At 37.7% G+C, this 27,084-nt stretch overlaps 1 protein-coding gene across 1 annotated transcript in view; it reads left to right on the top strand.

Moving 5' to 3' along the window:
* The window catches only part of PLCB1 (phospholipase C beta 1), a 682,471-nt gene that overhangs the window by 489,081 nt on the left and 166,306 nt on the right, over positions 1–27,084 (top strand). Inside the window, exons 8-10 of the mRNA XM_022556517.3 lie at positions 4,136–4,236; positions 5,823–5,989; positions 26,377–26,523. Coding sequence (XP_022412225.1) covers positions 4,136–4,236; positions 5,823–5,989; positions 26,377–26,523 — 415 coding nt within the window. The remainder of the gene's footprint in view (positions 1–4,135; positions 4,237–5,822; positions 5,990–26,376; positions 26,524–27,084) is intronic.

Below are 27,084 nucleotides of genomic sequence, written 5' to 3'. Positions count from 1 at the left end.
CAGTGTGAGTTGAGGAATCAAGCGACCTTACTTCAAAGCATAGCAACCGCCCCCCCCTCAATTTGATGCCTTAGACAAGTTTTGTAAGCTCCCATCTCTTCAGTGTATGTATCTGTAAAAGGGGCCCCTAACCATGCCAACCTCATAGAGTTGACATGGGATTAACTGAAAACATTCAAGTAAAGCTCATAGAACTATATGCTTGACATACAGTAAGTGCTCAATAAATATTAATTCCTATTATCCTCTGAGTATTTTTACATATGCATATATATATATGAGTTTTTTCTCTTTTTTTATTTTCAATTTGGCATGTGGATATGTCATAACCTGGTCTTTGGAATCTGGAAATGTAAATGCCATCAGTACTATCTCAAGTTTTTTGTTTAATCTTTTCTCTTTTGAGATTCTTTGTATACAAGCATGGAATTGAAGCAACTACGTTTTTAAAGTATGGAAATTCTTTGTAGTTTCTGGAATAAATGGGCCTGATTCTGACTGTATTGGTCTTCTTAGTTCTCCCTCAAAAAGTTTGGATAACAATGGCAACAAATAATCACTGACCATCTGTTTTGTATTGGAGCCATGATGTGGTGAACCAAGTCCTGGACTACGAGACAGAAGACCTAAGGTCTTGTCCCATACCCAGGTTCACCCAACAGACATTGATTAGGTGCATATTATATGCTGGGCATCATTCTTGGGACACAAAGGAATTAAATAAGAGATAGTCACTTTGCTCTGAAACACGCAGTCTAGTAGATCATCAGAAATATAAAAAATAAAGGAAAAATTGTGTGATGGATCCTCTAAGGAAGGTATATAAAGGTGGATTATGGACACAAAAAGAGAATGTGTCATCTCTACCTGGTTTGGTAAGGAAGGGTTCACAGAAGAGTATTTGAACTTTGGGTACAATCTTAAGGGTATTGGACTTTAAGTTTCCTCCTGCTTAAACAGGACAATGAATCTATTCTATCCACTTGACCAAATCATGAGGTCCAGGAAAAGAAAATAGGTGAATGACCTTTGTGAATTTCAGCCTTATTTAAAATATACAGAATTGGTAATTGCCTGTAGCTTTTCCCTAAGTATCTCCCCCATACTCTTTCACTTGAGTTTTCAGTGGTGCACATTTTAACTTTTTTCTCCAAAATATATTTTCTCCCATTTTCACCCACTGACCCTAAAGGGTATCTTCATCAGTCAAGTTGGGCAAGAGAAAAATGAAGCTGTATTGAAATGTTGTCCATTTTCTATGTGCTAACATCCAACTGGTAATAAAAATAATACTGTATTTATTCAGCTTATTTCATCAATGTGTCCTCTCTAATAGGAAGTTCTAATTCATAGCTGGTGAGTAAACATGGTTAGAGTTTTAGTAAAGCATATTGCTCCATGAAATTATGTTTATGGAATATTATGCAAATGGCTTTAGTTGAATCTGATGTTCTGTGGGAAGCATACTTGCTGTCAACTTCCACTTTTGTCATAAATTACACTCATTCATTTAGTAAATATTTATTGTGGACCTGCTATATGTTACAGATTGAGCAGTTAACAAGCAACACACAAGTCCTAGCTTGTGTTGATCTGCAGGTTAGCAAGTAATACAGAGAACTGTACAGCTGGGAGTACAAAACAGTTAAATAAGTACTGAAATATGAGATAAGTGTGGTGTGATGGTAGCACAGAATGGAAGACAAAACCTGGTCTCAGAGGAAGAGATTTTAAGCTAAGACAAGAAGGGAGAAAAAAAAGAAGTCAGTAAGAAAAGGAAAACAATGATTGATATCCTTAGACAAAGTCTGTTTATTTGTATGCTGAGGGGAGGGGGAGGTAGAGTGAGCTCTAAATAGTAACTAAACAGTAAGGAGACTGGGAGAACAAATTTGGGGTTCATCAAATCCAATAAAGTCTGATGCTTGAGTTGGCCGACAGAGCCACTGAGTACTTCCTTGAGATCTGTTTTAAAATCTCTCTTCCCTGTATCTCTCAGCCAAAGAGTAGGAGAGAGGCTCATTTCTGGCTATTTTTAAAACTACTTAAAAGAGACATGGGAGTCTAACTCCGAGAGAGGGTGGCACTAAAAAAAGTGTGCTTTGTCCAGCCAAAAGGTTTTCTTTCATTTTGTATCAATAAATTAAATGGAATTTTGGAAACCTGTTTATAGGTTATACTTGTCCCCATCTTTTGAGTGGCAAAACACCGTGAAACAATTTATGGGAATTCCCCATTGTTCTAGGAATTGGCCACTTGTGCTCATGATTTCAGAGTTGGTGTCCAGGTAACTGAACTTAATGGTGTAATGCATCTTCCTATATATAAATGACACATGTGTTGTTTGGTTGTCTCAAAATGCTGTTTTGCAAAATGGATGTTTTTTTCTGCCCTATAAATTGATTTAGTAAAGAAAATATTATTTTGTTCGTTCATTTCTCAAATATGGGACTCCTGCTGTTTGCCAAGTGGTGAGCTAAGTTTTCTTATCTGTTAGCAAGCAGTGTAGTCTCAGACCATAATTCAGACAATAATTTTTAGATATTTCTGTAAAGGTACATTTCCAAAAATAAGAATACGGTAAAAGGAAGGGTGTTTTCTTTGGTTTAAGGACTTGAAAATAAAAATAATCATATAAACACATACCTGAAAAAGGAAAAACGACATGAAGAATGTCCTTCCTGTTAACAAAGGCTTGAATACATGCTTCCGGTTTCCATGGCAGCCCGACTAAACAGAAAAATAAGTCATAGAAGTCACTTTTTATATCAATGACTTGCTTTCCAAACAATAGGAAACAAGAGGAATCAGTGAGAAATAATGACCAATGTCCTACTTATGAAAAGTGCTTTGCAACTTATCAGATTACTTAAACCAGAAAGAACGTTGTTTGAAAAAAAGACACAAAATTGGGATTTTATCTTTTCATTTTGAAAATGTCTTTCTACAGGTTCTTTACTTTAAAAAAAAATACATTCATTCAAAAGTCTGCTAAACAGCACATAAACAATGTGAATGTGCTTCATGCCACTGATTTGTACACTTAAAAATGGTGAAATGCTATATTTATCTTCTGTATATTTTATCACAATTAAAAATGAGATTAAAGTCACCAAAAACAGCAACCTAAAAAAAAAAAAAATCTGCTGAACAGACCCTGTTTTCACTAGATCTAACCTTATTTATTTATTTATTTGTTTTTTAACATCTTTATTGGGGTATAATTGCTTTACAATGGAGTGTTAGTTTCTGCTTTATAACAAAGTGAATCAGTTATACATATACATATGTTCCCATATCTCTTCCCTCTTGCGTCTCCCTCCCTCCCACCCTCCCTATCCCACCCCTCCAGGCAGTCACAAAGCACCGAGCCGATCTCCCTGTGCCATGCGGCTGCTTCCCACTAGCTATCTACCTTACGTTTGTTAGTGTATATATGTCCATGCCTCTCTCTCGCCCTGTCACAGCTCACCCTTCCCCCTCCCCATATCCTCAAGTCCGTTCTCCAGTAGGTCTGTGTCTTTATTCCTGTCTTACCCCTAGGTTCTTCATGACATTTTTTTTTCTTAAATTCCATATATATGTGTTAGCATACGGTATTTGTCTCTCTCTTTCTGACTTACTTCACTCTGTATGACAGACTCTAGGCCTATCCACCTCATTACAAATAGCTCAATTTCTTTTCTTTTTATGGCTGAGTAATATTGCAACGTAAGTGCCCATCATTGGATGAATGGATAAAGAAGATGTGGCACATATATACAATGGAATATTACTCAGCCATAACCTTATTTATTGAATGTACTTCAGAAATTGCCTTAACATCCCTTTAGAAGGAGAAAACTCTTAAGCTTAAAATATAATGAAAAAAACAGAAAATAAGGCTTTTGATACCTCAAAGCCAGTGTTCAAGTGAACTCCACCACTGGCCTCATAGATGTTTTCTGAATGTTCACCCTGGCCTCCTATTGATCTTATGGAAAAACCCCAAACGAACTTTTTGGCCAACCCAATAAAAGAAAGAAAAGGGGAAGGAAGGAGGGAGGGAGGGAAGAGAGAGAGAGAGACAAAACTGGGAGGATGAAAGATAACGAAGAAAAAGACCATTTACTGACCCTCTTGTTTTATTCCCCAGAATGATTTGATACCTCAAGAAGATTTCACTCCAGAAGTGTACAGAGTTTTCCTGAACAACCTTTGTCCTCGACCTGAAATTGATAACATCTTTTCCGAATTGTAAGGGAACACATTTTAACTAGTTTTGTTCTGCCTTGGCGATGGTACTCAGGGTGCTAGCTAGGGCAGGATTTTGAGCAGTAGAGGGAGATGGCAGAACCTGTTTGTACATGATAAATAATAGCACTGATTCTGTGTAATTTGATGGAGACAATCACGCATTCCTACCCCTGAGGTTCAACCACTTTTTTAAAATTAATTAATTTATTTGTTTTTATTTTTGCCTGCGTTGGGTCTTCGTTGCTGTGCGCAGGCTTTCTCTAGTTGCAGCGAGCAGGGGCTACTCTTCATTGAGGTGCGCGGGCTTCTCGTTGCGGTGGCTTCTCTTGTTGCAGAGCACAGGCTCTAGGCGCGCGGGCTTCAGTAGCTGTGGCACGCAGGCTCAGTAGTTGTGGTTTGTGGGCTCTAGAGTGCAGGCTCAGTATTTGTAGCACACGGGCTTTGTTGTTCCACGGCATGTGGGATCGAACCTGTGTCCCCTGCATTGGCAGGTAGATTCTTAACCACTCGCTACCAGGGAAGCCCTCAACCACCACTTTTAACGAGTGAAGTTGGCTATGATTTGTTGCAGGGTGTCTGTGTTTTAGAATCCTCAGGGGGCTCTGTGTAGTTTGAAGATTATGGCTAGAACAGAGAAGCATCTAGGCGTACTTTGTGGAGATAGACTGTTGTAGAAAGAATGCTGACCTGGGAACCCGTCATATTACCTCTTTGCATCAAATTAATGAAATGAGAAGTTTGGATTACTAAGAACCTTCCTAGCTGAAAATTATTTGCTTTTATGTTAGAAATCATATAGGCATTACTTTTTAAAAAATGAATGAAAAAAAAGAAAAACACATCAAAACACGCAAGGCAAATATGGGGAAGTAGCAATTTATCAATACCTTTCTTGATATACTGAAATCTATGTGATCACAGATTGATCCAAAACTGACAGACTAAATAAAGATTTCTTTATATGAAAAACAAGCAAACAGTGCTGCTGAGAATGATATCAGATGTACTCACTTTGTCATGTTCATTGCCATCGACTATTGATTGAACATCTGCAATATCTGTACTATTGAACTTGTCTTTGGGTTGTCAACTGGATTGAAATGGGAAGTTTGAATCACACTATATTGCAGAGTTATAGACTCTTGCTGAAGCATAATTTTAATGAAAAGAAAAATGTGCCCAAACATATTGGGTATTTTTAATAATGAGAAATAAATACATCTTTAGATGATTAAGCGGGATATGAGAATTTGATGACTAAACCAGAAGTTAAGCATCATAATCAAAAAAACAACCCATACTCTGTGTTCCATTTAGAGTGGTGCATCTTCACACACAAGATACAGTATTTCCCTATGGTGGTTTTCTTATGCATCTGGTAGAGTTCAAGGGCATTGGGATTTGGTGGCAGTGATTGCAAAAGGTTGTGATGGAGCAACACAATGTTTTTAGGGCAAATAGGAATTCCAGTATAGCATACTCTTGCCAGGTATGGCAGGAGTTTGTTTCCACATAGCTAAATGCAAATATATGAATGAGACTTGGTGGAAAAACCTTCTAATTTCCTTGTTTTTAATTGTTTTTAGTGGTGCCAAAAGCAAACCATACCTTACGGTTGATCAGATGATGGATTTTATCAACCTCAAGCAGCGAGATCCCAGGCTAAATGAAATTCTTTACCCACCTTTAAAGCAAGAGCAAGTCCAGGTGTTGATTGAGAAGTATGAACCCAACAACAGTCTTGCCAGAAAAGGTCAGTCCACTTTTTCCCACACCAGAGCAAAGCTCGAGTTCTAATTGTGAGTGGGCCACTCTTGGTAGTCATGGACATCAAGGATTATTCAGGAGGGTTTCCCACATTTATATGCCTGCTTTTCTTTCTGACTTAAATCACTGGTGGTTTAATCAGAAGATTTTTTTAGAGTTTGGTATGTGATGTTTTTGTTGTTGTTATGCATATATGTGTGTGTGTGTGTAACATTGTTTTTTAAATGTCTAATCATTTGTTTTGTTTTAAATTTTCCCAGTGACTGAATGCATCTGTTTTTCAGACAGGAAATTCATTATCTTAAAGGTTGCCCTTTTGGGTCTGTTTCTAGCTCTGTGACATGACCCATAGATTTTTCTAAATCTCTAAAACTGAAGAGAATATTCAGTCCATTAGACCCTTATCTTATAGTAGTTTATAGTTTACACTACTGATGAATTTTTCCACTTGAAAAGATATTTTAAACTTTGGCCTTCTGTGTTAAAAAAAAAAATAGCGTTTGTAGGAAAAAAAAAACAAAACTGGTATCAGAAAGACAACACTAAGGTGCTTGAAAGTTATTGAGAAATTTATATTTTTGATTCTGGAGAAATGACTTGCCAAAATAAGATCATGAAAATTCAGGTGCCAGGAGTTTTCAACTATATGTGGCATCATGGTCTCTAAACTGGATCATCCTTTACCACTAAGACCAAGTCTCATCTGGATTGAAATTCCTTCACTGAGAATATTAATTACTGATGTTATTGTAAATTGACTAGATATTCCATAGGGAGCAAAATAAAGTGCAATTAACCAATTATTAAGAAATAAATTGCATGCTAATATGCAAGTAATTTATAAGTAACAAATAGCTCTGGCAAGCTTGTGGTCATTAATAAGATGGTTATCTTAAAACTATCCTCTAAATGAAAAATGAGAGTATTTATTAAATATCAAAGTAAAATCTTATCACTAATTGTATCTTACATGTTATTAGTTGGGAATTTATAGATGAATTATTTTAGTTTTTAGTTTTATCATTTTACATATTTTAGTTTTAGTCTTAGTTTCTTCGTCAGGCACTTTGCCTTTGTTGTTGTCATCATTCTTACTGTTGCCGAGGTCAAAGGAAACAACTGACCCAATAGTACATGTTGGCGTTGCCAGGCCTGCCCCTCCAACCCCCTCAGATCTGAGTCCCTTTCATCCCTGGTGTCACAGAGATGGGATTTCTCCTTTCATTAAACCAGAAGAACTCCTTGGAGGTTTCTCATAGATAGCTTGACAGTTCCCTTCTGAAATCCAAACTTTGCCAAAAATAACTAACATAGTGTTTTAACAATTCTGACAAGACTTCTAAAAGCAGTTAGCCCATGACACCAGGAAAACAAAAAGCTTTTGTGAAACCAATGAGGCACTTCAGAACCTAAACTTCGCCCTTTTCTCCTTCCTTCATACCACTTTGCTGGTGGTCCAGGCTTCATCTAGTGCGTGTCGCCCCCATACATCATACTCTGATGACTTGGACAAAGTAGAGGATACAAAGGAAAATACTACAATAGGTTATTGTAAAACTCTATCATCCTGGAAGAACTGATTTTGATTCTAATGGAATTAAGACTATATCTCTTAACATTTGCATGAGTATTTAGTTCCATCTTATAGCTGTACTAGGTGTGAATTCCATAATCATGCAGACATGTAAAATTCAGGTATATTTAAAAAATAGCAACTTGATTTATTTTTCTACAACTTAATATGATATTAATCATGAGCCTCTCTGTCAGCATTGATGTGATTTTTTAAAATCACAGTATTCATTTCTCAACCCCAAAACTCCAGTAGGAAGATGAACTTGAGATGTCTCACACCATGTCATTTTGTTTGCTGCTTTGGCTCTGTTTATGTGAACAAAGAAGATTAGAGAAGATTGTTTTATTCTAGCAATTGCTGTTTCACAGTCAAAAGAATAACAGTTTTGAAATCTTTATTTGTAGGAATAAGAAATTGTTGAGTTAGACCTCAATTCTTTAGTAATCAAAAGTTTTAAATATTTTTTCCAAGGATGAAAATCATTTTTTACTTGACTTTGCAGTTTATAATATCTGATGTTTGACTTTAAGATCTTTACAGGAACTCCTTTTTATATGCAACAAAGTACAATTTAAGAAAGTATTTATTATATGGCTTCAATGATGACTGATGCAAGGAAATTAGCTCTCACTTATCACGTGACTTTCAAAATGTGCATTATCATTTTACAAAGAAGCAAACCAAAGCTTTGAGGTCAAATGACTTACCTAAGATCTCATACCAAGATGCTCTTCAGGAAAGCAGAGTTTTTAACTTTCAGTCAACTAGTTAATATGTTTTAATCAATAAACACATAAGAAAATAAGTAGGGAAGTTTAATATTACATTATCATTTTTTTCTGCGGCACCATACATTTTTACGAGTTCTTCAAATGTGCCCAAGTGTTAATTAAATTGACCACAAACTCAGTTTCATTTATCAGAGAAAGAGACTTCCATATTGCCTATATTGTTATAAAATCATGGGAATAAGATACATACAGAAAATCCATATATAATAGCATAAATATATATATACTATCTGATACAAGAAACATATTTTAAAGTAGGTGTTAAACAAATAAACAATACACAAAATTGACATATGCTAATGTTTAGTTTTTATAGCATTTGGTATAATTTTGACATAAAAGGTGATCTTAAATTAATGAAAAATTTTCAGTGTGGCTAAAAGCCTAATGGCTAAAGCCGAGTGTAAGTGTGAAGTGAAAACCCAGAAGAGCTGACCAACAGTGATGCTCTGTTGGCCGCCTGTCATGAGGATGTTACCCACATTCCACGCCTGAATTTCTGTTTCTGTAGATGTATGTATTGGTTATAAATAATCAGAAGGTTTCTGTGCAGTCTAAGGCCAAATGTTCACAGGTTTGGGTTTCACAGAGTTGGAATCTTGCTGCAGAAGATACTATTCTCAAGGGAGTTAGGTTTATTTTTACAATTTAAAATCACACATTGAAAAATGCTGTGGTCCCAAGTCAGCAAATGTTTCTTCCTTACCATGTTGTTTGCACTGTAGGCCTAACTGTACTTAATGCAGGGCTACACAATGCCTCCTGCCTCTTCCAAACAAAAGGGTCATGAATGTCAGTTTGAAGACTCATGTCTCTTAGAGTTATTTTGTTTATAATTTAAACTCTTTAGAAGAAAGGCATTGAGTAAAATTAGCGTGAAAAATGAAATAGTTATTGGTGCCTTAGGTAACAGGCTGCAGACCTCTAGATTCAGCAGCTTTGTCCGTAGAAGAAGGCCAAATTATGCTTAAACGGCCAAACTGAAAGAAAAGAGTTAAGTTTGTTCGTATGTTTATTCTCCTGTGAAGAGCAGGTGTTCATGGGTATTTGTTAAGCAATTGAATTAATATAACAGATCATAATATTAGCAGATGTTTCAAGCTACGTTTCTTTTTTATCAGCAGTTCTTCCTCTTAAATTTTTATACAGTGTGGTATAAAAAAGCTTCCCTGCTTTGTTGCAATTAAGATGAAACTAAAACTTTTAGTATTTGATCAGTACTCCATGAGTTAATAGTTTAATAGTTGAACTCAAAATTAATAATAGCAGAACAATTTGTTTTTAAGCAAAGCAAATAGAAGTTCAGGTATAGCTAGCATATTTGCTCCAAATAGACCTAAGCTAACAATGATTTGCATACTAGAAATAACCTATTGTATTTTTAATATTGTTTTATTTTAAAATTTTTATGCAAGTGAACTATACTGTGTCATTATTATCAACAACCAGAAGCACCCAGAGTGTGCTAGAGAGAGCACTGGACTTGGAAACTTGCAACCTGTAGTATTAGGTGGAACTCCTTCAGTTGAAAAATGACAAACTTAACTCAGACTGAAGCACAGAAAGGAACTGACAGGTACATATAAGCAAAAAGTGAGGGTGTTAATGACTTTAGGCATGACTACATCCAGGGGCTCAAATGATGTCATCAAGACCTGTCATCTCCCATCATGTTCTCTGCACTGGCTGTAATCCTTGGGCAGACTCTTCTGAAGTGACAAGAAAGCCAACAGCAGCTCCAGGCCTACCAATCTCATAGTTCCATCAAAATACCAGAAACCAGAACATGGCTTAAGCCACCCAGGACCACTCCTGAACTAGGATCATTGTGGCCTGGAGGATGGAATGTACCAATTGGACGGACTTTGGTCACATGACTCTCCCTAGAGCCAATAAGGAGTCAGCTACCTGAACCATGTGGACTGACAGTGGGAGGGGGTGGTTCCCTGAAATTCACCTGGGGTGTGTACCTAGAAAGAGGAGGACTAGTCACCAGACAGATGAAAACAGCAGATCCCACTAAAACTGGTCACAAATCAACAATTCATCATCTCTGTTTACCTTACCTTAGGAAGCCATTTAATCTCTTTGACCAGTTCCACCCCCTAGTTTTCTGATCTTTGAAAATATTCTGAGAGAATTTCTGGTAGAATTAAGTAAGTTTCTTATGATAAGAAGGTTGCATGTATTAATTGTTGCCTGTTGAACCCTTGTTGACCTGAACTAATGAAAAATGAGAATCGGCATTTGTGCCAAATTATTTTTGAGTCTGGAAGTGAGATTCAGAGCACTGGGCAGAGACATTTCTGAATGCTGCTGTCTCTTGGCTAACAGGCTTATTTTACTTATTTCAATTAATAAAAAATTAGACTCATTTGGTGATGAACCCTGAAAAAATATGGTGAGTCATATCTGTGCACAAATGTTCATTTCTGACTCATCAATATTTTATCTACATTTTTATTAAAATGGAATTATAATTATAGTTTAAAATGTAAAGATTTACACTGGAATCTTACTGTTTACTTTATCACTTAATTTTCCTAATAGAGTTTTAAAAATTGTTATTTTCCCAACACCATTTCCCTTTACTAGGTAGAAGTTATAAAAAATAATGATTATTTTTATTAATGTGTATTATGCATTCTTGAGACATCAAACATGCCATAATTAAGGAAAGAGACTGGCACTGTATTATGCTTAAGCCAGTTAACCTCAGGCAAGTGACTTGACTTGCTTGAACTTCAGGTTCCTCATCTGTAAAATGGGATGATACCAGTTCTAGCAAACATCAGTGCTTATCCTGTATCCCTCAGCATACATGGTTCCAACACAGTCAACAGCATCTTCTGCAAATCTCTGGGACTTTCTCTCAGCCCAACCACAGCCAGCCTACAAGTTCCCAGGACTTCATGGCCCCAGGAGTAATTTTCACTCAGGTGGTAGTACCTCTCTTCCTTGCCCCTTGTGTGGGACATTTCTGATACGTGTTCTTCACATTCTCCCAGAGTTCCCATGTATCAATGAGCCCGTTTCCCACAACTGCAACCTGCTTGATAAGGTTCCCTTTATTTACTGCCTTTTCTTCCCTTCTCTTTTCTCCACTCCCCTACTGTTAGTTCCTGGGTTATCTCCCAAATAAGCTGCTTGCACTCAAATCCTTATCTCAAGGCCTACTTTTAGAAGAACCAAAACTAAGACAAGCATTTCTCAATAAATGGCCTTAACAGAATCTAAAGTGAAAGATGGGTAAGGTCAGAGTAGCTGAGCATTGAGAGAAAAAAAAAAAAAAATGGAAGGGCTGTGCCCATGGCTCATCCCTTCCAACATGTCACATGTTATCTTAGCTGTTACCATTCCTGAAGTCCTGGCTGGTAGCCTCAAAATCACAGGATCTCCTGTCTACAAGGGACTTAGCCATTTAGTCCCAACTCTCAGGTCATAGAAGAGGCATCTAAGTGACAATGTTGAGAGTAGGACTATATTTTCTGTGTCCCAGTTCTTTGCACCACTCCAGACTCCCACGTGGAGCCCTCCATTAGGGCTTGCTCAAAAAACGCAATGTCAACTCTTCAGAAGTTAGCAATTTGCATCCATAGCAGTGGTTTTCAGACTGTCCTTGACATAGCATCCTTTTATTTGTGTTTGTTTCTTCTCACAATGTCTCATTGGATTGGTCAATGTGTAGGAAGAACCGTTAGAAGCACTGTTTTGGTTGAATGAGCAGAGCCTGCATTGCAGCTGGTGATGGCTGCCCTACTCCTGTTTATTCTTCTGTTCCATCCCATTCTCTGCAGGCACTTCTGCCCAAACCCCAGGAGATTCGAGATGCTCAGTTTAAAAACCACACATCTGAAGGAGATATTCACTGGCCTAATGACCTGCCTCACCATTAAGGTGGCATCCGTTTAAATATTTTTATATAGATGACCTGTGTAGCAATAAAATAAATAAAAGAACAGAAATGAGTGAACAGAGGCAACTCAAATGAGATAGATTTTCTTCCCAAAAGACAAAGACAGATGAAAGCTGTATGATGTAGCCAGTTCTTTTCATATCTTAAGTTACTACACTAAGAAAGCTGCCAAAAAGCCGCTCTAGTATTTTATTGATTACAATCCCATTTAAATCCCACCTATTGACTTGTTAGCCTCTGTGGAAGGTCATAGAAGAATGACATTAGCATCTGTGAGTGTATTCCAAGCTCCTCTTAACTCTGTGTTTTGTTTATTCATAGACTTCTCTGAAGTATTTGAGACTGGCAAAAATGAAAAAAAAAATATTTTCAAGAGAGCCATTATGGGGCTTCCCTGGTGGCGCAGTGCTGGAGAGTCCACCTGCCGATGCAGGGGACACGGGTTTGTGCCCCAGTCTGGGAAGATCCCACATGCCGCGGAGCGGCTGGGCCCGTGAGCCATGGCCGCTGAGCCTGCGCGTCCAGAGCCTGTGCTCCGCAACGGGAGAGGCCACAACAGTGAGAGGCCCGCGTACCGCAAAAAAAAAAAAAAAAAAAAAAAAGATAGCCATTATGAATTCACTGTTCATCAGTTGCCTTGATAACTTCCTTGAATTTCCTTTCTTGATTGCATTTCCTCCTTTCCCAGGAGGGAGGAACTGGGCTTGAGGAAAACAAATGCCTGGCCCAGGAGTCCTGGGTTTTTTCTCTTGCATCCTTTCTTTCTGTGACCTCAGTGTCCACTCAGAATTACAGCTCTAGCCAGAAAGCCACAACCATGTCCATTCAAAGCTGAAATGGCTTTTGTTCAGAAAACAACCAGTCAGGAAAAAAAAACCAAACATATATATATATATATATAGTAAAAAACAAATGCAAGTTTTAAAGAGGTGCAGGAGTGGACTTGGTAGCATAATCCACCCCAGTCTGTTGAGTGTTTTTAAAACTTCTTTCCCTCATCAGACTTTACCTTCCCAAGATGCCTTGCTGTTGTGGGTGAGAACTAATGGGACAAAGCAGATAATGGGTATTTTCTCCTAGAGGTAACCTCCCATCAGAACAAAGGATTAATGATCACTGACTGTTACACCTTTTCCCTTGCCAGCAGGGGGCAGGGGGCAGGCTATGGCTCAGTTAGAAGGAACAGCTTAGCAGCTTGCACTGTGCTGCTGCAGAAAAGCCAGGAAACCACAGGCATTGGACCCCAACATCTGCTTTTCCCAGAGCTGAGTTTTGTTGGTAGTTGATTTTACACCATATAAGCGGGAAGGAAGCTGATTGAATGCAGAGAGAATCAACTCCATGGCAAACATATGGTGACCACAAGGAAGCCAGATGAGGTGAGGGGTAGACTGTCTAACCTAACACTTCACAGGAAGGCTGAAAAATGAACCGTGGCAATGGGTGAAATGTCGGGAAGCTGAGAATGACCAATAATTTCATTCATTCATTATAGAGATTCTAGGAGCCCTGTGTGAACCACTGCAGTCTGTAGGACTCCAGTTGCAAAAGCAAAATTACCTGCAGAGTAGGGATGACACCATTTTAAGAGGAAGACTTAACTAAGGATGTTTGAAAAAATTAAATTTCTCACCTAACACCCTACCTTACGTGTAGAAAAGGAGTCCAAAATGCTTCTTATTAATGTTGTTACTGTTACGTAAAGACTGGGTTCGCCTCTTGGTGGGTATTGAGCCAATAGACACAGCCAAGCCAAAGATTGGGAGAAGGAAGGATTATTACTTGCAGCAAATAAGGAGAACACCAGGGATCTTTTCTAAAACAGGGTCTCCCCTAACAGCAAAATTGGGGAAGTTTTAAGCTAAGGGTACTTGCATATTCATGAAGAGGCTAGAGCAGATGAGAATTCAGCATAAAATTGAGGCAAAAGTCGAGAGAGTCGGAGCTTTAATTGATTGAAGTCAGGAGGGTCAACATCACAATTCCATCTTCCACCTGGGAGGGGGCCTTAGTTCCTGCAGAGCTCAAAGATACATTATTATTATGTATATCCCTTGAGGAGGAGCTAGGACTCTGCTTTATCATTGCACTACTCTTTGACTGCCTTTTCTTTGTTCCTGCATTCCTTTGTTCCCTTAATATCTTTGATTCCTGAGACCTGTTCAAGGGTAAGCGTTGTGGCCAAGCTTAGATCACTAAATGGCTTAGACCAAAATGGGTTCTCTTATGTCAAGAAAGCCATGCCTGGTTCTCTTTCTCCAGGGACTCCCCCTAACCTATCTGCTTACACTACTTGCCTTTGTTTAGGTTCCCCCAGCAGTGACTCTGGGAGAAGAATCCAAATATAAAGAGTTTATTTGAAAGGTGATCCCAGGTAGCACCAGTAGGGCAATTTAGGAGGTGAGAATGAGGAACGGTAGGCAACCATTAAATGTTGCATCATCTCTCAGTCCTGGGCAAAACTAATGTCCATCTTACCCAAGGAACATGACATTCTCGTTAAGGATCTAGAACATTTTGCTGTCCTTTGTGTTATGGTCAAGAGCCGTTGTGAAGGGTCTCCTCTCATGGAACAATGTGATGGTGCACTAATAAAATGCGACAGACTTGTTCCCTACCCTCGGAGAACCTCTAGCCCTAAATGATCAATCAGGCGTTACATACATCTAGTGAAAAAGACTCCAAGCCCATGTTTAAGAGAGTAGGGTACCAATCTGGATTCTGTTTTTATCTAGCCATGTCAACTTAAAAGGACTCTTTAATCTCACTGGGTCAAAGTTTATCTGTCCTGTTAAATAATAAAATGCTGTCTCACCTACCAAACAGAACAGTGTGATGTAAATAAATTGCAGATGTGAGAATACTTTGAAAAAGGGAAAGTGCTAAATCAAAGTTAGGTGCTATTATTAAGAACTTTCACACAAAACCACATGAACAAGTTCAGCTGAATACAGGGAGAACTACAGGGCCACAAAAAGCCAGGACAGCTGGGTCGTGGGGTTGATCTGCAAAGGCTTTTGAGAAGAGCACATATTCATTTAGTGGAGATTATTACACGATATCTTGGACTTGTATTTGTACATAATTATGGTAATTGAACAGCTTTGCAATCAAGATGGAATAAGAATGCATGACACTTTTCAGCCTAAGATAACATAATAATGCCTGAGAACATGTATAGAATATACTAACTCCAGGATTGAAAAGAAATGGATAAAATAGGCAAAGAAACCAGCAAAGTTCATACACTATACAAAAACACAGTTAACTGGCAAATGTAATAGGAAAGTCTGTGCCCAAGCAAAGAGAATTGAAAAGGGAACATTTTATAGATTATTTCTGTAAGCAGGCAAATAGATTTTGGTGAGCCATGGGATATTAGAGCCATCTGCACTTACTGTCTAGCAGAACTCACAGAAGGGTCAAAGCACCAGGAATAAATATGCGCCAAGGAAATACCTTCTCAGAGCTGTGCTTGGAAGTGATTTTAGGAGGTGCTAAGCCATTGGACCAGTAGCTTTCCAACATGCCCTGGTATCATTACATTAGGACTGAGGATTGAATGGTGATGAATGGATTCTCAACCACCTAATCCCAGTGACATCCAAACATGTGAGTGGCAGATCCTGCCTAATTGGCATTTGGCTCAACAAAGTGAGGCTGGTGGCCATGCTAGCTGGCAGACACATTGTTCAGTTTGCCCGTCCTAACTGTGTGATGATTCTGTAAGGATTTATAGGCCATCTGTCTTCCAAGGCATAATTTGTCAAGATTTCTCTGTGCTTCCAGGCTTTGAAAGATGTTATTTGCATGCATTTGGCTATTCCTTTTAAAAGGTAACCTGCATTTTTTTTTTTTTTGCAAAACCCACAAAACAATGTCATATTTTCTGTTTAGCATTTCTGTTGTCCTCACATTGGCATAACACATTTTTTTTGTTGTATTTTATTTTTCTTCCTACAAGTTAGACTCATGGATTGGAGAATAAAAATGTTAGAGGGTGCCTTTGAATTACTTGTGGAGATTAGAATGTAAATTGAGTCTGGAAAAGAATTTTAGATCTTGATAGACAAATCCAAATCAAAGAGCTAATCCTCACGCCTCTACTAGGCGGGTCATTTGTCCTGCCTGAGTCCAGCTTCTTTTAACAAAAAGATTAAAGTCACACGTTTTAAAGAGATAAGTAAATCATGGGAAAAAGCTCTTCCTTGGTCACATTCAGGGCTATTTTTAGGACTAATCCACATTGCCTCAATTGAAGCCAGCGGCTACATAGGCAGGATCCTCTCCTTTCATCATCCTTGTTCCTCATCCAGGCCAGTGCTGGGAAAGTTATGTGGATAAACATCATCAGTCCCACGCACCACCATCTGCCTTCCCGTTGCCCTGGCACCACCTCCAGATCCAGCTCTCACGCTGAGTACCCCCTGTTACCTTAGAAAAGTTGCTTACCTCTCTAAGCCTCAGTTTGCTCATCTGAAAATGGGAAGTAAAAAGTACCTCTCTTATAGGATTTCTGTGCCTGCCACATGGTCAATGCTCAGGTAATGCTAGCTCTTCCTGTTATGATGATGTGATATGGTGAAGATTATGATTTACCTTCTCCTAGTACTAGATTATGTGCTGTACAGCAGGATAGCATAGTAGTTAATGGCATGGAACACAAAGCCTGACTTTGGGTTGAAATCCCATTTTATCCACTTGTAAGCCATGTGACCTTGGGCAAGCTACTTGAGTTTCTCACCCATAAAATAAGCATAAAAGTAGTACCCACTTCATAGAGTTATTATGAGGATAGAATGAGTTAATATTTGCATATAGTAAATAGTATATAAAGGTTTATAAAATAATATATGGGAGATAGACTAAATTCATGAAGCTCTTCAAAGGCTGGCTCTCTCTTCCTTTACCATCCTGCTTGCACATGTATAAATATACTTCCTTTCAAGTCAGAATCCATTCTTTTTTTTAAAAAGTACTATGTTTGTAGACACAGCCAGCCACATTTTCTTTCTTTGACTCTCCACAGAATTATTTTTCACTTTAGCACTTCGCCACTGTTACCTTACATCTGCTTTTAGGACAAACGAGGTAGCAGTTCCATGTTGGTGCTTTGATGCCATGATGAGGTCATTTCCAAGGTAACCATCCCAGTAAAAAACACACACTGAACAAGAAAGAGCCTGACTTTCAAAACTTTCTAGTCACTTTAGTAATGTGCCATGAATTCTATTTAGAGATTAGCTTGTGACCATGCCCTGCTGTCCTTTTCCCTTTCCTGGTCACAGAGCCCATGTAAAGCGTCATGTGAGAGTCTGGTGCTGAGGACTTGCCATCAGGCTCATCTGTGCAATAAGGAGCATCAGCTTTTGTTACACAACCTTATTGAAAGTCACTTTCATAAGCTTCTAGGTAGAAGGTGAGGGCTATAGATTTATTTCAGATAAACTTCTTACTTGTGAATTTCAAAAGAAATTCTAGCATTGCTGAGCAAAGATGTTAGAAGGAGAAAGTATTGACAGGGCGGGTAACTTGTCATGTCAGTGTCATGAAGGACAATCAGCTCTTTCATTGTTTAAGGATTGATTTGTTCTGTTGTGAATTATCCTAGTCCCCTATTTCTATTTTGATGGCTTTAGACATTTAATACTGTCTGATTAGTGCTTCTGCCAGGGACTAGGCAGAGGGAGAGAGTAAAGATAAAACTCTCCTTCTGTTCCAGCCACTGGGGAACACCAGGGCTTGGAACTTTCTAGAGCATCTCCTAGAAAGGAGCCACAGGCTTCTCTCTTCAGGACTTGGGACTTCCCCTAGGCTTGGGGACAAGGAAGCCTTGGTAGAAGAGTGCCCTCAGAACCAAGCCAAAAAGGTACTCTTAAGTTCTCCCTTCTCTTCCATCCCTCCATTCCCTGAGACAAAATTAGAATGCTGTGTCGCTGCCTGTATTGGAGAAGAGTGAGAGGGTCTTGGAAAGTATAAGGGAGGAAATATTTTGTCTGTTAAATACTCCCGCCTGATAAATACCTGGGAGCTCCGGCTGCCTCTGTGACTGACTACATTCTACCTGGGAAAAGACACAGCAAGGAAAACTTGACTGACAAATTATCCATATAGTGCCACCTATGGTGAGATATTAGTCACTGCATACTTCTCACCAAAAAGATTTGAATGAAAGACAACCAAGGAGATCCACGATAAGTCCCTGACCAGGCAAAGCAGGTCTATAACAGAAGACCTTCAGTTTCTCCCATCTGATTTATTTTACCTAAAAATAGTAGGATCAAAAGGATAAAGCATGTGAAATCTGATTTTTTTTAACTTAATCAACAAAATTCTGCAGTCTGGTATAGTAGAGAAATCATGGATCATCAGGATAAATAGAATGAATAGTCTAGACGTATTCAACTAATTAAACTCTCTCTTGAAACCACACTAAAATCGCATTTTTTTTTTTAAGGCATAATCTGGCAAGGGTGGATATAATAGGGTAAGAGACATTAATTACACAATTTTGGCAACGATCTATAGGTTTACAGCTATAGCACATCTGAGGAAACTGATCATAGGTTTAGAGTTACAGCCTAGAATAAGGAGGGTTGGTTGACAGCTGTTTAAGGAATAGTCTCCCACCTGGGAGAAAACTAAAGGTTTCCCTTCTGGAGACAAGAAAGCAGAGGGTCTGAGGATAACACAATCCCTGGTGAAGGCAGGGATACCATTTGAAAGCAAAGAGATAAAGTGATCATAAACATTCTACCCCTTCCCCCATTTGGCTCTGGAAGGCTGGTATCCAGGCCTTTATTTTCCTGGCAAGTGATTAAACAGATCTTCTCTCAGGACTTGATCGGCTCAAGAAGAAAGAACTAAAGGTATTGACATTAGGAGTTACTCCAAAGAGACAAAGACTGATCCCTCTACAATGATGCCTTATTAACTCTTACACTTTGCATGTTCACATTCAGATATACAGATGCTTTGAAAAGTCCAATCAGCTTTTTAGTCCCCCCATTTGAAATATGAACAGGCAATTAAAAATCACTAGACATATGAGGAAAACTTACTTAAAAAGTAGAAGTAAGCAAGAATAAAAGTAACCTTAAGGAAAACAATGACTATGTAGTGAGAAGAAAACTTTAAATATACATATATCATTAATATCCTTAGAAAGATAATAAAACATATTGAACCACTGAAAAAATAACAATGTATTTTTTGAAGAAATGTCAGAGAACATAAACTGGCTCTTAGACATTAAATAGAGGGTAGCAGAAACAAAACACTCAAAGAAGGGTTGGAAATAAGGTGTGGAAAGCTCCCAGAGAGTAGAGCAAACAAATAAAATGAAAAATTGGAGGGAGAATATATGAAAATGTAAAATTTGATCAAATAATATTCCAGAAGAAAGAGAACAGAAATTAGCATAGAGATAATTTTTTTTTTTTTTTTTTTTGCGGTACTCAGGCCTCTCACTGTTGTGGCCTCTGCCGTTGCAGAGCACAGGCTCTGGACGCACAGGCTCAGCGGCCATGGCTCACAGGCCCAGCCACTCCGGGGCATGTGGGATCTTCCCGGACCGGGGCACGAACCCGTGTCCCCTGCATCGGCAGGCGGACTCTCAACCACTGCACCACCAGGGAAGCCCCAAGATAATTTATGAAAATGTTCCAAATAGAAGAATAATAGCTTTCAGACTACAAGGGCTTCAAGAGTGTCCAGCACAGGGGATAAAAATAAACCTATACCAAAGCACATCATTGTGAAGTTCCCAGAAACTGGAACTTAATAAGATGCTAGAAATTTCCAAAGAGACAAAGTAAAAAAACAGGCCACATATGTTTTTAGGATGATGAAATAGTAATTCTTCAAGTCTCTTAACAGCCCACTAGAAGCTAAAAGACAATGAAGCAACTTTTCTCACAAAAATCTAAAAAAATTTTCTTAACCTATAATATTATACCCAGATAAACTAGCAATAAAGAATGCAAATGTCATAAAGCCATTTTTAGACATACAAGGCTCAAAAAACTTAACACTCAGGAACCCTTTCTCAGGAAGCTACTGACAAATGTGCTCCCACTGAAATGAAAAGCTAACTATGAAGGAGGAAGATGCGGTTTACAAAAAATAAAAGAGATTCAACAAAGAATAGAATTTTAAAAAATGTTAATTGATTAATCTAAATTGGATTAAGTCATAAGACTCTAGGAAAGGCTTCATCAAGTAAATGAAACTGGGAGAACAGTTGTGCCTGAACATATTGCAAAGAGGTTTAGATAACTGTGTCTTCTTCCTGGAGAGACTTAAGCTGAAACATCTTTTCTTAGATGCCTGGAACATGAGGTCAAGCTGGAAAGTTCTGTTGGAAGTAGGTTTCAAGAAGTCAATTAATAAAAGGGGTCAGGACCTGAGAAAATGGGAGAACCAGTCCATAAACCTCTTTAGACTGTTCCATTCTGTTCTCCAGAGCTCCCTTTTCTGGACACAGATCCTCCTTTTCTTAATTGTTCCCAAGGCCTGGGACTTCCCTGGTGGTCCAGTGGTAAAGAATCTTCCTTCCAATGCAGGGAACGTGGGTTTGATCCCTGATTGGGGAACTAAGATCCCATGTGCCACAGGGCAACTAGTCCATGCGCCACAACTACTGAGCTCGTGTGCCTCAACTAGAGAGGAGCCCCCGCACCACAACGAAGAGCCCGTGCACTATAACAAAAGATCCCGCATGCCTCAACGAAGATCCCACATGCTGCAACTAAGACCCGACACAGCCAAAAATATAAAAATAAATTAATTGTTCCCAAGGCCCATAGGATGGTCCCAGGTTTAAAGAAGGCAAGGGAGTAGCTTGTTCCCCAGTATATATTCAAAGGCCTTGGCATGCACTTGTAAGCATGAAATGCATCCAGCTGTATGTCCCTGTATATACAGCAAGATTTAAAAGCATCCCTGGGAGGTCTCATTTTGTCACAACAAAATTTCAACTTTTTGTCTTCCTGACATTTTCAAGAGGACACAAGTGGAGCCTCAGTCATCATCTACCCCAGGGGAAGGAGAGAGGCAGAAGGAGGCAGAGGTACAGTTCCTGGCCATGGCACATGTGTACAGCTGCCTGACATTTGAGAGTTTCTCTGCAGCAAAGATATTGCTGAAGAATGACAAGCCATATAAATGGCCATTGGGGACCATCATTTTGTCATGCCACTTTCCTCTCGTATCCCTTTGAAGATGGTTCCTCCCCATTGAAGTCAGATCTTTTCACATTTGATCACCAGCCTTCTTTTTTCAGTATACACTAGAACTTCTTTTGAACGAAAAAGCTTCATAGAGCGGTGTTTTCTCCATTCCTTGAGACTTATATTTTTCCTACTTTGGCTCTAAGTGGTTCAAATAATATAAATGCTTATAAAGATCTTAGATGCCTTTATATGAGTGGCATGTCCACTTGGAAGCATATCAATCTTTTATTAAGAAAATATAGAAGGGACTTTATTTTTAGCTTTGTCAGCTGGTATTATCCTTCTGAACTTAACTTTTCTTCCTGTTGTTTTTATTCCAGAAAATCATCACATTGCTTTTAATTGTGGTTTGATGTTTCATAATCTCATTCTAATATGGACATTTTGTTTTAATTTAGCTGGTAATCATCCAGAGTGTATTAAACCACTTGAATTCATAGAACTTTAGAGCTGAAAGAGACATAAGAGCCCATCTAGTTTTCTCATCCTATGGTTGAAGAGTTTGTCGCTGATCAATTACTGCTGGCAGGAATGGAAGCCGCATTTCTTGTACTGTTACTAAATTGACTGGTTTAGAAAAACAGTGTTTTCCCCATCTTAGTTCTCAAGGCTTTTCATTTTTCTATGTGCCTCAGTGGACCTGAAAAAAAATCGTAAGCAGTTTCGCAAAAACAGTGACGGGTTGGTGGAAAAGTACTGATGCATTTAAGTCAACAGCAACAACAGTATTCCAGCTGTAGGTTACATGCAACAAAGGAAAATCCTCTAAGGGTCTGTTTTCATCCAAAAGCCTTTACTGGTCAGAACTATATTTTTAGGCTAATTCATTATGCCAAAAACATCTACATTTTTGCAAATGAACTCTTGACCCCTCAGCTGATGCCTTGCAACTTATAAACCTCCAACTCCTGATCTTTACTTTTTCATTGGCTTTTCTTGACTTTGACATATCTCTGCCTAGTCATTTGATATATCAGAAGTCTTGCACATTTGCTCCTTTAGTTAGCAAGGCAAGCTTTGGGGTTGAAAAGTTGCTCTGCCTACTTGCAGTCTACAATCATATTCTGAACTGTCCTCCAAACTCATATATTGTTCCTATTCAAAGTTAGGTAAATTCCTCAGCTGGGGATTTTTAAATTATTTGATATAATTAATTGTAAATAAAGCTTACAAACACTGATTCACCTAACTCTTGTTTTTACTAATTTTAATCTATGCTAAAAACTCTGTTAAAATCTCTGACTCCTAGGAAATAGTAAAGGTAGAGAAGGTAACCCAAAGATTATATTAATTGACCTATAGGACTTTAAGCAAGTTTATATTCAATTTAGCAATATTTTAATAGGTTTGGGGGGTAGGTTGCTGACACACATATATGTATGTATCAATATCCCATAGCCTTCTTTGAAATGGGTTTGTCATCATCCTGATTTTCTCATTAATGAATCAAATAAAACTTTGACACATGTTCTTTGGCATGTTGCAGAGCATAACTAAATTATAATATCCTGGTTTGAGAATAACAAATATATAGCTTGCATACCCCCACTTTTCTGTCATGCATTCCATGACCGACATCAAAATTATTCACAAGCATGGTTCAGAATCTTTCTCAACACAAGTGCCCGGAAGGCACTAGAGACAATATAATGGAAATCCCTGCTAAAATTAGAATTAATTTGTCATCCATGCCATATTGGCATATGTTTTGTTTTAATTGCTTTTAAAAGTTGCTGATCACACCAAGGAATATTTATTCCCAAGATACCAGACACAAACACAGCCTTCACCCGCACCATAAAGATGGTATGTCTTGGTCACACCATGTTGTATTGCTGTCATTTGCATGCCTTTAGAAGGAGCATATACTTGTGAGTTTTCCTTGGGTACACTTTATTCCAGGAGTCACATTACTTTCTTTTGTTGGCCCCTAAAGCCACTTGCATTTATTGCCTGTCCTTTGAGGAACAGCTGTGGTTAGAAATTGAGATGTATGAAACTGTCATTTGCATAGGTTAAAAACACCAAATATTAATAATTTCATATGATTTGACCTAATCAGATAAAAGAATCAAAATTATGCCATCTTTAGTGATCTCCCAGGTTCAAAACCATTTATTTTCTCTTTTGAATCACTAATTGTCAAAAGTAAGTGCTGATTTTACAGCTACAGTGCACAGAGAATTGTGGTATATTCCAAGGATGACAAAGATAGAAACATACATCCTGCTCTGGAGGAGCGCATGCCTGCTGTTCAAGGGGTGAATGGTCTTATTTTCTATTAGATTATGAGCTCTTTGAAGGCATAGTCTGTGCTTTGCTCTGCTTTACTTTTCTGTGTATTCATCACATTGCAAGCGTTCAATAAATGTTTGTTAAGTGAGTGGAAGGTAAAGAGACGGGAGAAGGAAGGGAAAGAGGGAGGGAGGAATAGACACTCGTTTGAGAATAAGGTGACAAGATGGCGATAAATCAGAGTAAAATGATAATTGTCCACAATGCAGACGAAGGATCACCCCAAACCTCAAACAGAAGACTGAAAGTCACTGAACAACAAAGTAAATAAAATAACACCCATTTTTCTATTTTAAAAAGTGCCAGCTCTCGAGTGCCAAAGCATGGAAATACCCAGGACCCGGGACTCCAGTAACACTGATGCTCGAGAGGACGGGCCACCTGGCTTCTAAAGCTTAATTTAAGCATCTCAGATCTTCATCTTTTGTATACCTGCTCTATGATTTTCGTTCCTACCGATAAAAGGAACGAAAAGGAAGACGATGAAGAAATTAGATTTTTTAAAAAAATACTTTATCTCTAAATGTTTTATGCTCCAAAATATTGTTGAAAGCTATCTATTGAGATAACTTTGGCCCTAAGAGGCACTGACTTTGGTTTGTTTCCAAAAATTGAAACCAGTCTGTAAGAGTATATGCATTCCACCATAAATGAATTTCAAAAGAAGGTTTCAAAGGCAATAACCAAAGTGTTCTCATCAATGACAGCATGATTGGAACCATCACCTTGGTAGGTGATGGTTATTTGGAGGTATAAACTATGGCATCTATAAGATTTTTCTTTTTGTAAGATACAGCTCCACTCGTCAAAAGCCAGTAACCAAATTTCTTTCTATTTATTTATTCCTGGAAAACATTAAAGGTGATTTAGCTATAATGTTTCCAGAATTATGGAACATACTCATCAGTTATTTTGAGAAACGTATTGAATGTAAAAAGATTTACACTGTGGGTAAACAGTCAGTGCTAGCGTTTCCATTTGCAGATGACACATCTCTTACCATTCAAGAATAAATAATGCTCAAATCAATAAAAATTAGAATTATTAGATATCGTGTTTTTACCTATGAGTTTGGCATAGGGGTGAAGAGAAGGCAAACCACTGGTGAAAGAGTAAATTGCTAGAACTTTAACAGAAAGCAAATTGGTTATGTGTAGTAAAAGCTTTAAAAATATGCATAGTCTTTGAACCAGCAATTCTATTTCTGGAAATTCATTCTCAGGAAATAATTAAAAGCTTGTACAGAGATTCAACTACCAGAGTATTCCATACAATGTCATTTATACTAGTGAAAAATGAGAGACAACTCCAAAGATAATGGAATATTACTTAGTCATGTGATGGCTATATATTTTATAATATATAAAATGTAAATATTATATAATTATATGACAGTGTTCATAATATATTCTTCAGTTAATATAAACAAAAGTTTCTAAATCATATACAGATATATAGGATTGCAATTTCATAAAAGAATTACACACACACACGCATACACACTTTTTTTTTTCTGGAAGCATATACAACAAGATTTTAATAGTAATTGTCTCTGAAGGAAGAGTTAGGCATGTTCAGAAAAGTTTTACTTTTCCTCTCTGTTCATCTTATTTCCTAATTTTTCTTCCATAAACATATACCACTTTTATATTAATACAAAACTTTTTCAACAAGGAAAAAAACTTACTTCCCTCTAACATTTACTAGCAAGATCTTTACTGCTCACAAATGCACTGGTGATTGTCTTTATTTTGTTTGTTTGTTTGTTTGTGGCTTTGATTGTTAAGGTTGAAGAGACAAACTGTGATGATGAACCAAAATCATGAAGATGGCCCTTTCTATGCATTACATAAAATTCACTTTAATAAAGAATTATCTCAGTATTTAGTATTAGTCACCTCAGAAAGATTACAACAAAAGAAAAATTCTAAATACAATCTGAATAAACTAACGAAAGTGTGAGTCATATTTCTTTCATTTGAAGTAAAGTCATTCTAAATAAGAACTTTAAAGACCTTCCTTTTTATGAGCATTCAAATTTTTATTCCTCAGTATGGTCATCTTTATTTTCTGTTTTAGAGATAAAAAATCATTATTTGAAAATATTTTCACTTTATTTTAAATAATAAAACCACTTGTGAATAACTCTTTTAATTATAAAAGTAACATATTTTCATGATAGAACATTGGGAAGTGCACTCCTAATTCTATCACCTAGAGATAAGCACTAATAACATTTTGCTGTCCATACGCAAAGTTGATAAGCATTCTTATATTTAAAAACAGGAGATCGCTGTTCAGGTATTTAACTCCTCTGAAAGTCTGTGATACTCATGTAACTACATTTTCCACTATTATTTCTGGCATTTGGAGATAAATGTAGTGAAATAGCATGACCCTAGACTACTGTTTATCCATATTAAATTGCAATTGGGGCTACTGTCTTCCATCTTGGATGCTACCAGAGTTTTCTGGAAAAAAAAAAAAAGTTAAAGCAACATGATGCCAGAAACCCATGAAAATAATACATTCACATTCTTCTTAACTCTTCATTTCCTCCAGGACAGATATCAGTGGATGGATTTATGCGCTATCTGAGTGGAGAAGAAAATGGAGTCGTTCCACCTGAGAAACTGGATTTGAATGAAGATATGTCTCAGCCACTTACTCACTATTTCATTAATTCCTCACACAACACCTACCTCACAGGTATGAGTTCATAGTTCTTTGACAATTATTTTATCCAGCCTCACCAAATGTCACCAACCTCTGCTTACTGTTGTTCTGAAGTGGAGGCGTATTTCCTTTCACTTCCTGTGAAAAACCTCTGAGAACTGAGGTTCCATGACCAGAGGCTCCACCCACAAGCAACAATATCATTTCTTCACATCTATTCCTAAGTTTTCATGTCATCTAAAATGTATTCATGTCTGGTATCTTCAGACCAATGGAATTTTTGCGTAACTGAATTCTTTCTTCAATAGACTTCAAGCCACTTATAAAGCCACATAGTTCTCTGGACTGTTTTCATCTACAGGAAAGTTCTTCCCTAAACAACTTCCACTCAAGGCAAATTAATAATTTTGCTCAGGTGACAGGGCTTTAGACATAAACAAATTTCTTTGTGAGTGACAACTTATATATACTTTGTTGCAAATATTATAATAAAGGAGTGCGTTTCCTAGCTTGACCCTAAATTGAGCACTGCCATGGTTTTTAGTAGATTGTTAAATAGAAAAAAATATTAAAACATATATATAATATATATTA

This window comes from Delphinapterus leucas, chromosome 15 (assembly GCF_059928025.1).
Source record: "Delphinapterus leucas isolate spDelLeu-1000000601 "Yukka" chromosome 15, BTC_Dleu_Yukka2, whole genome shotgun sequence".
Classification (NCBI taxonomy): Eukaryota; Metazoa; Chordata; class Mammalia; order Artiodactyla; family Monodontidae; genus Delphinapterus; species Delphinapterus leucas.
The sequence above is the reverse complement of the archived record's forward strand: the minus strand, read 5'-3'. Positions and strand labels throughout refer to the sequence as shown.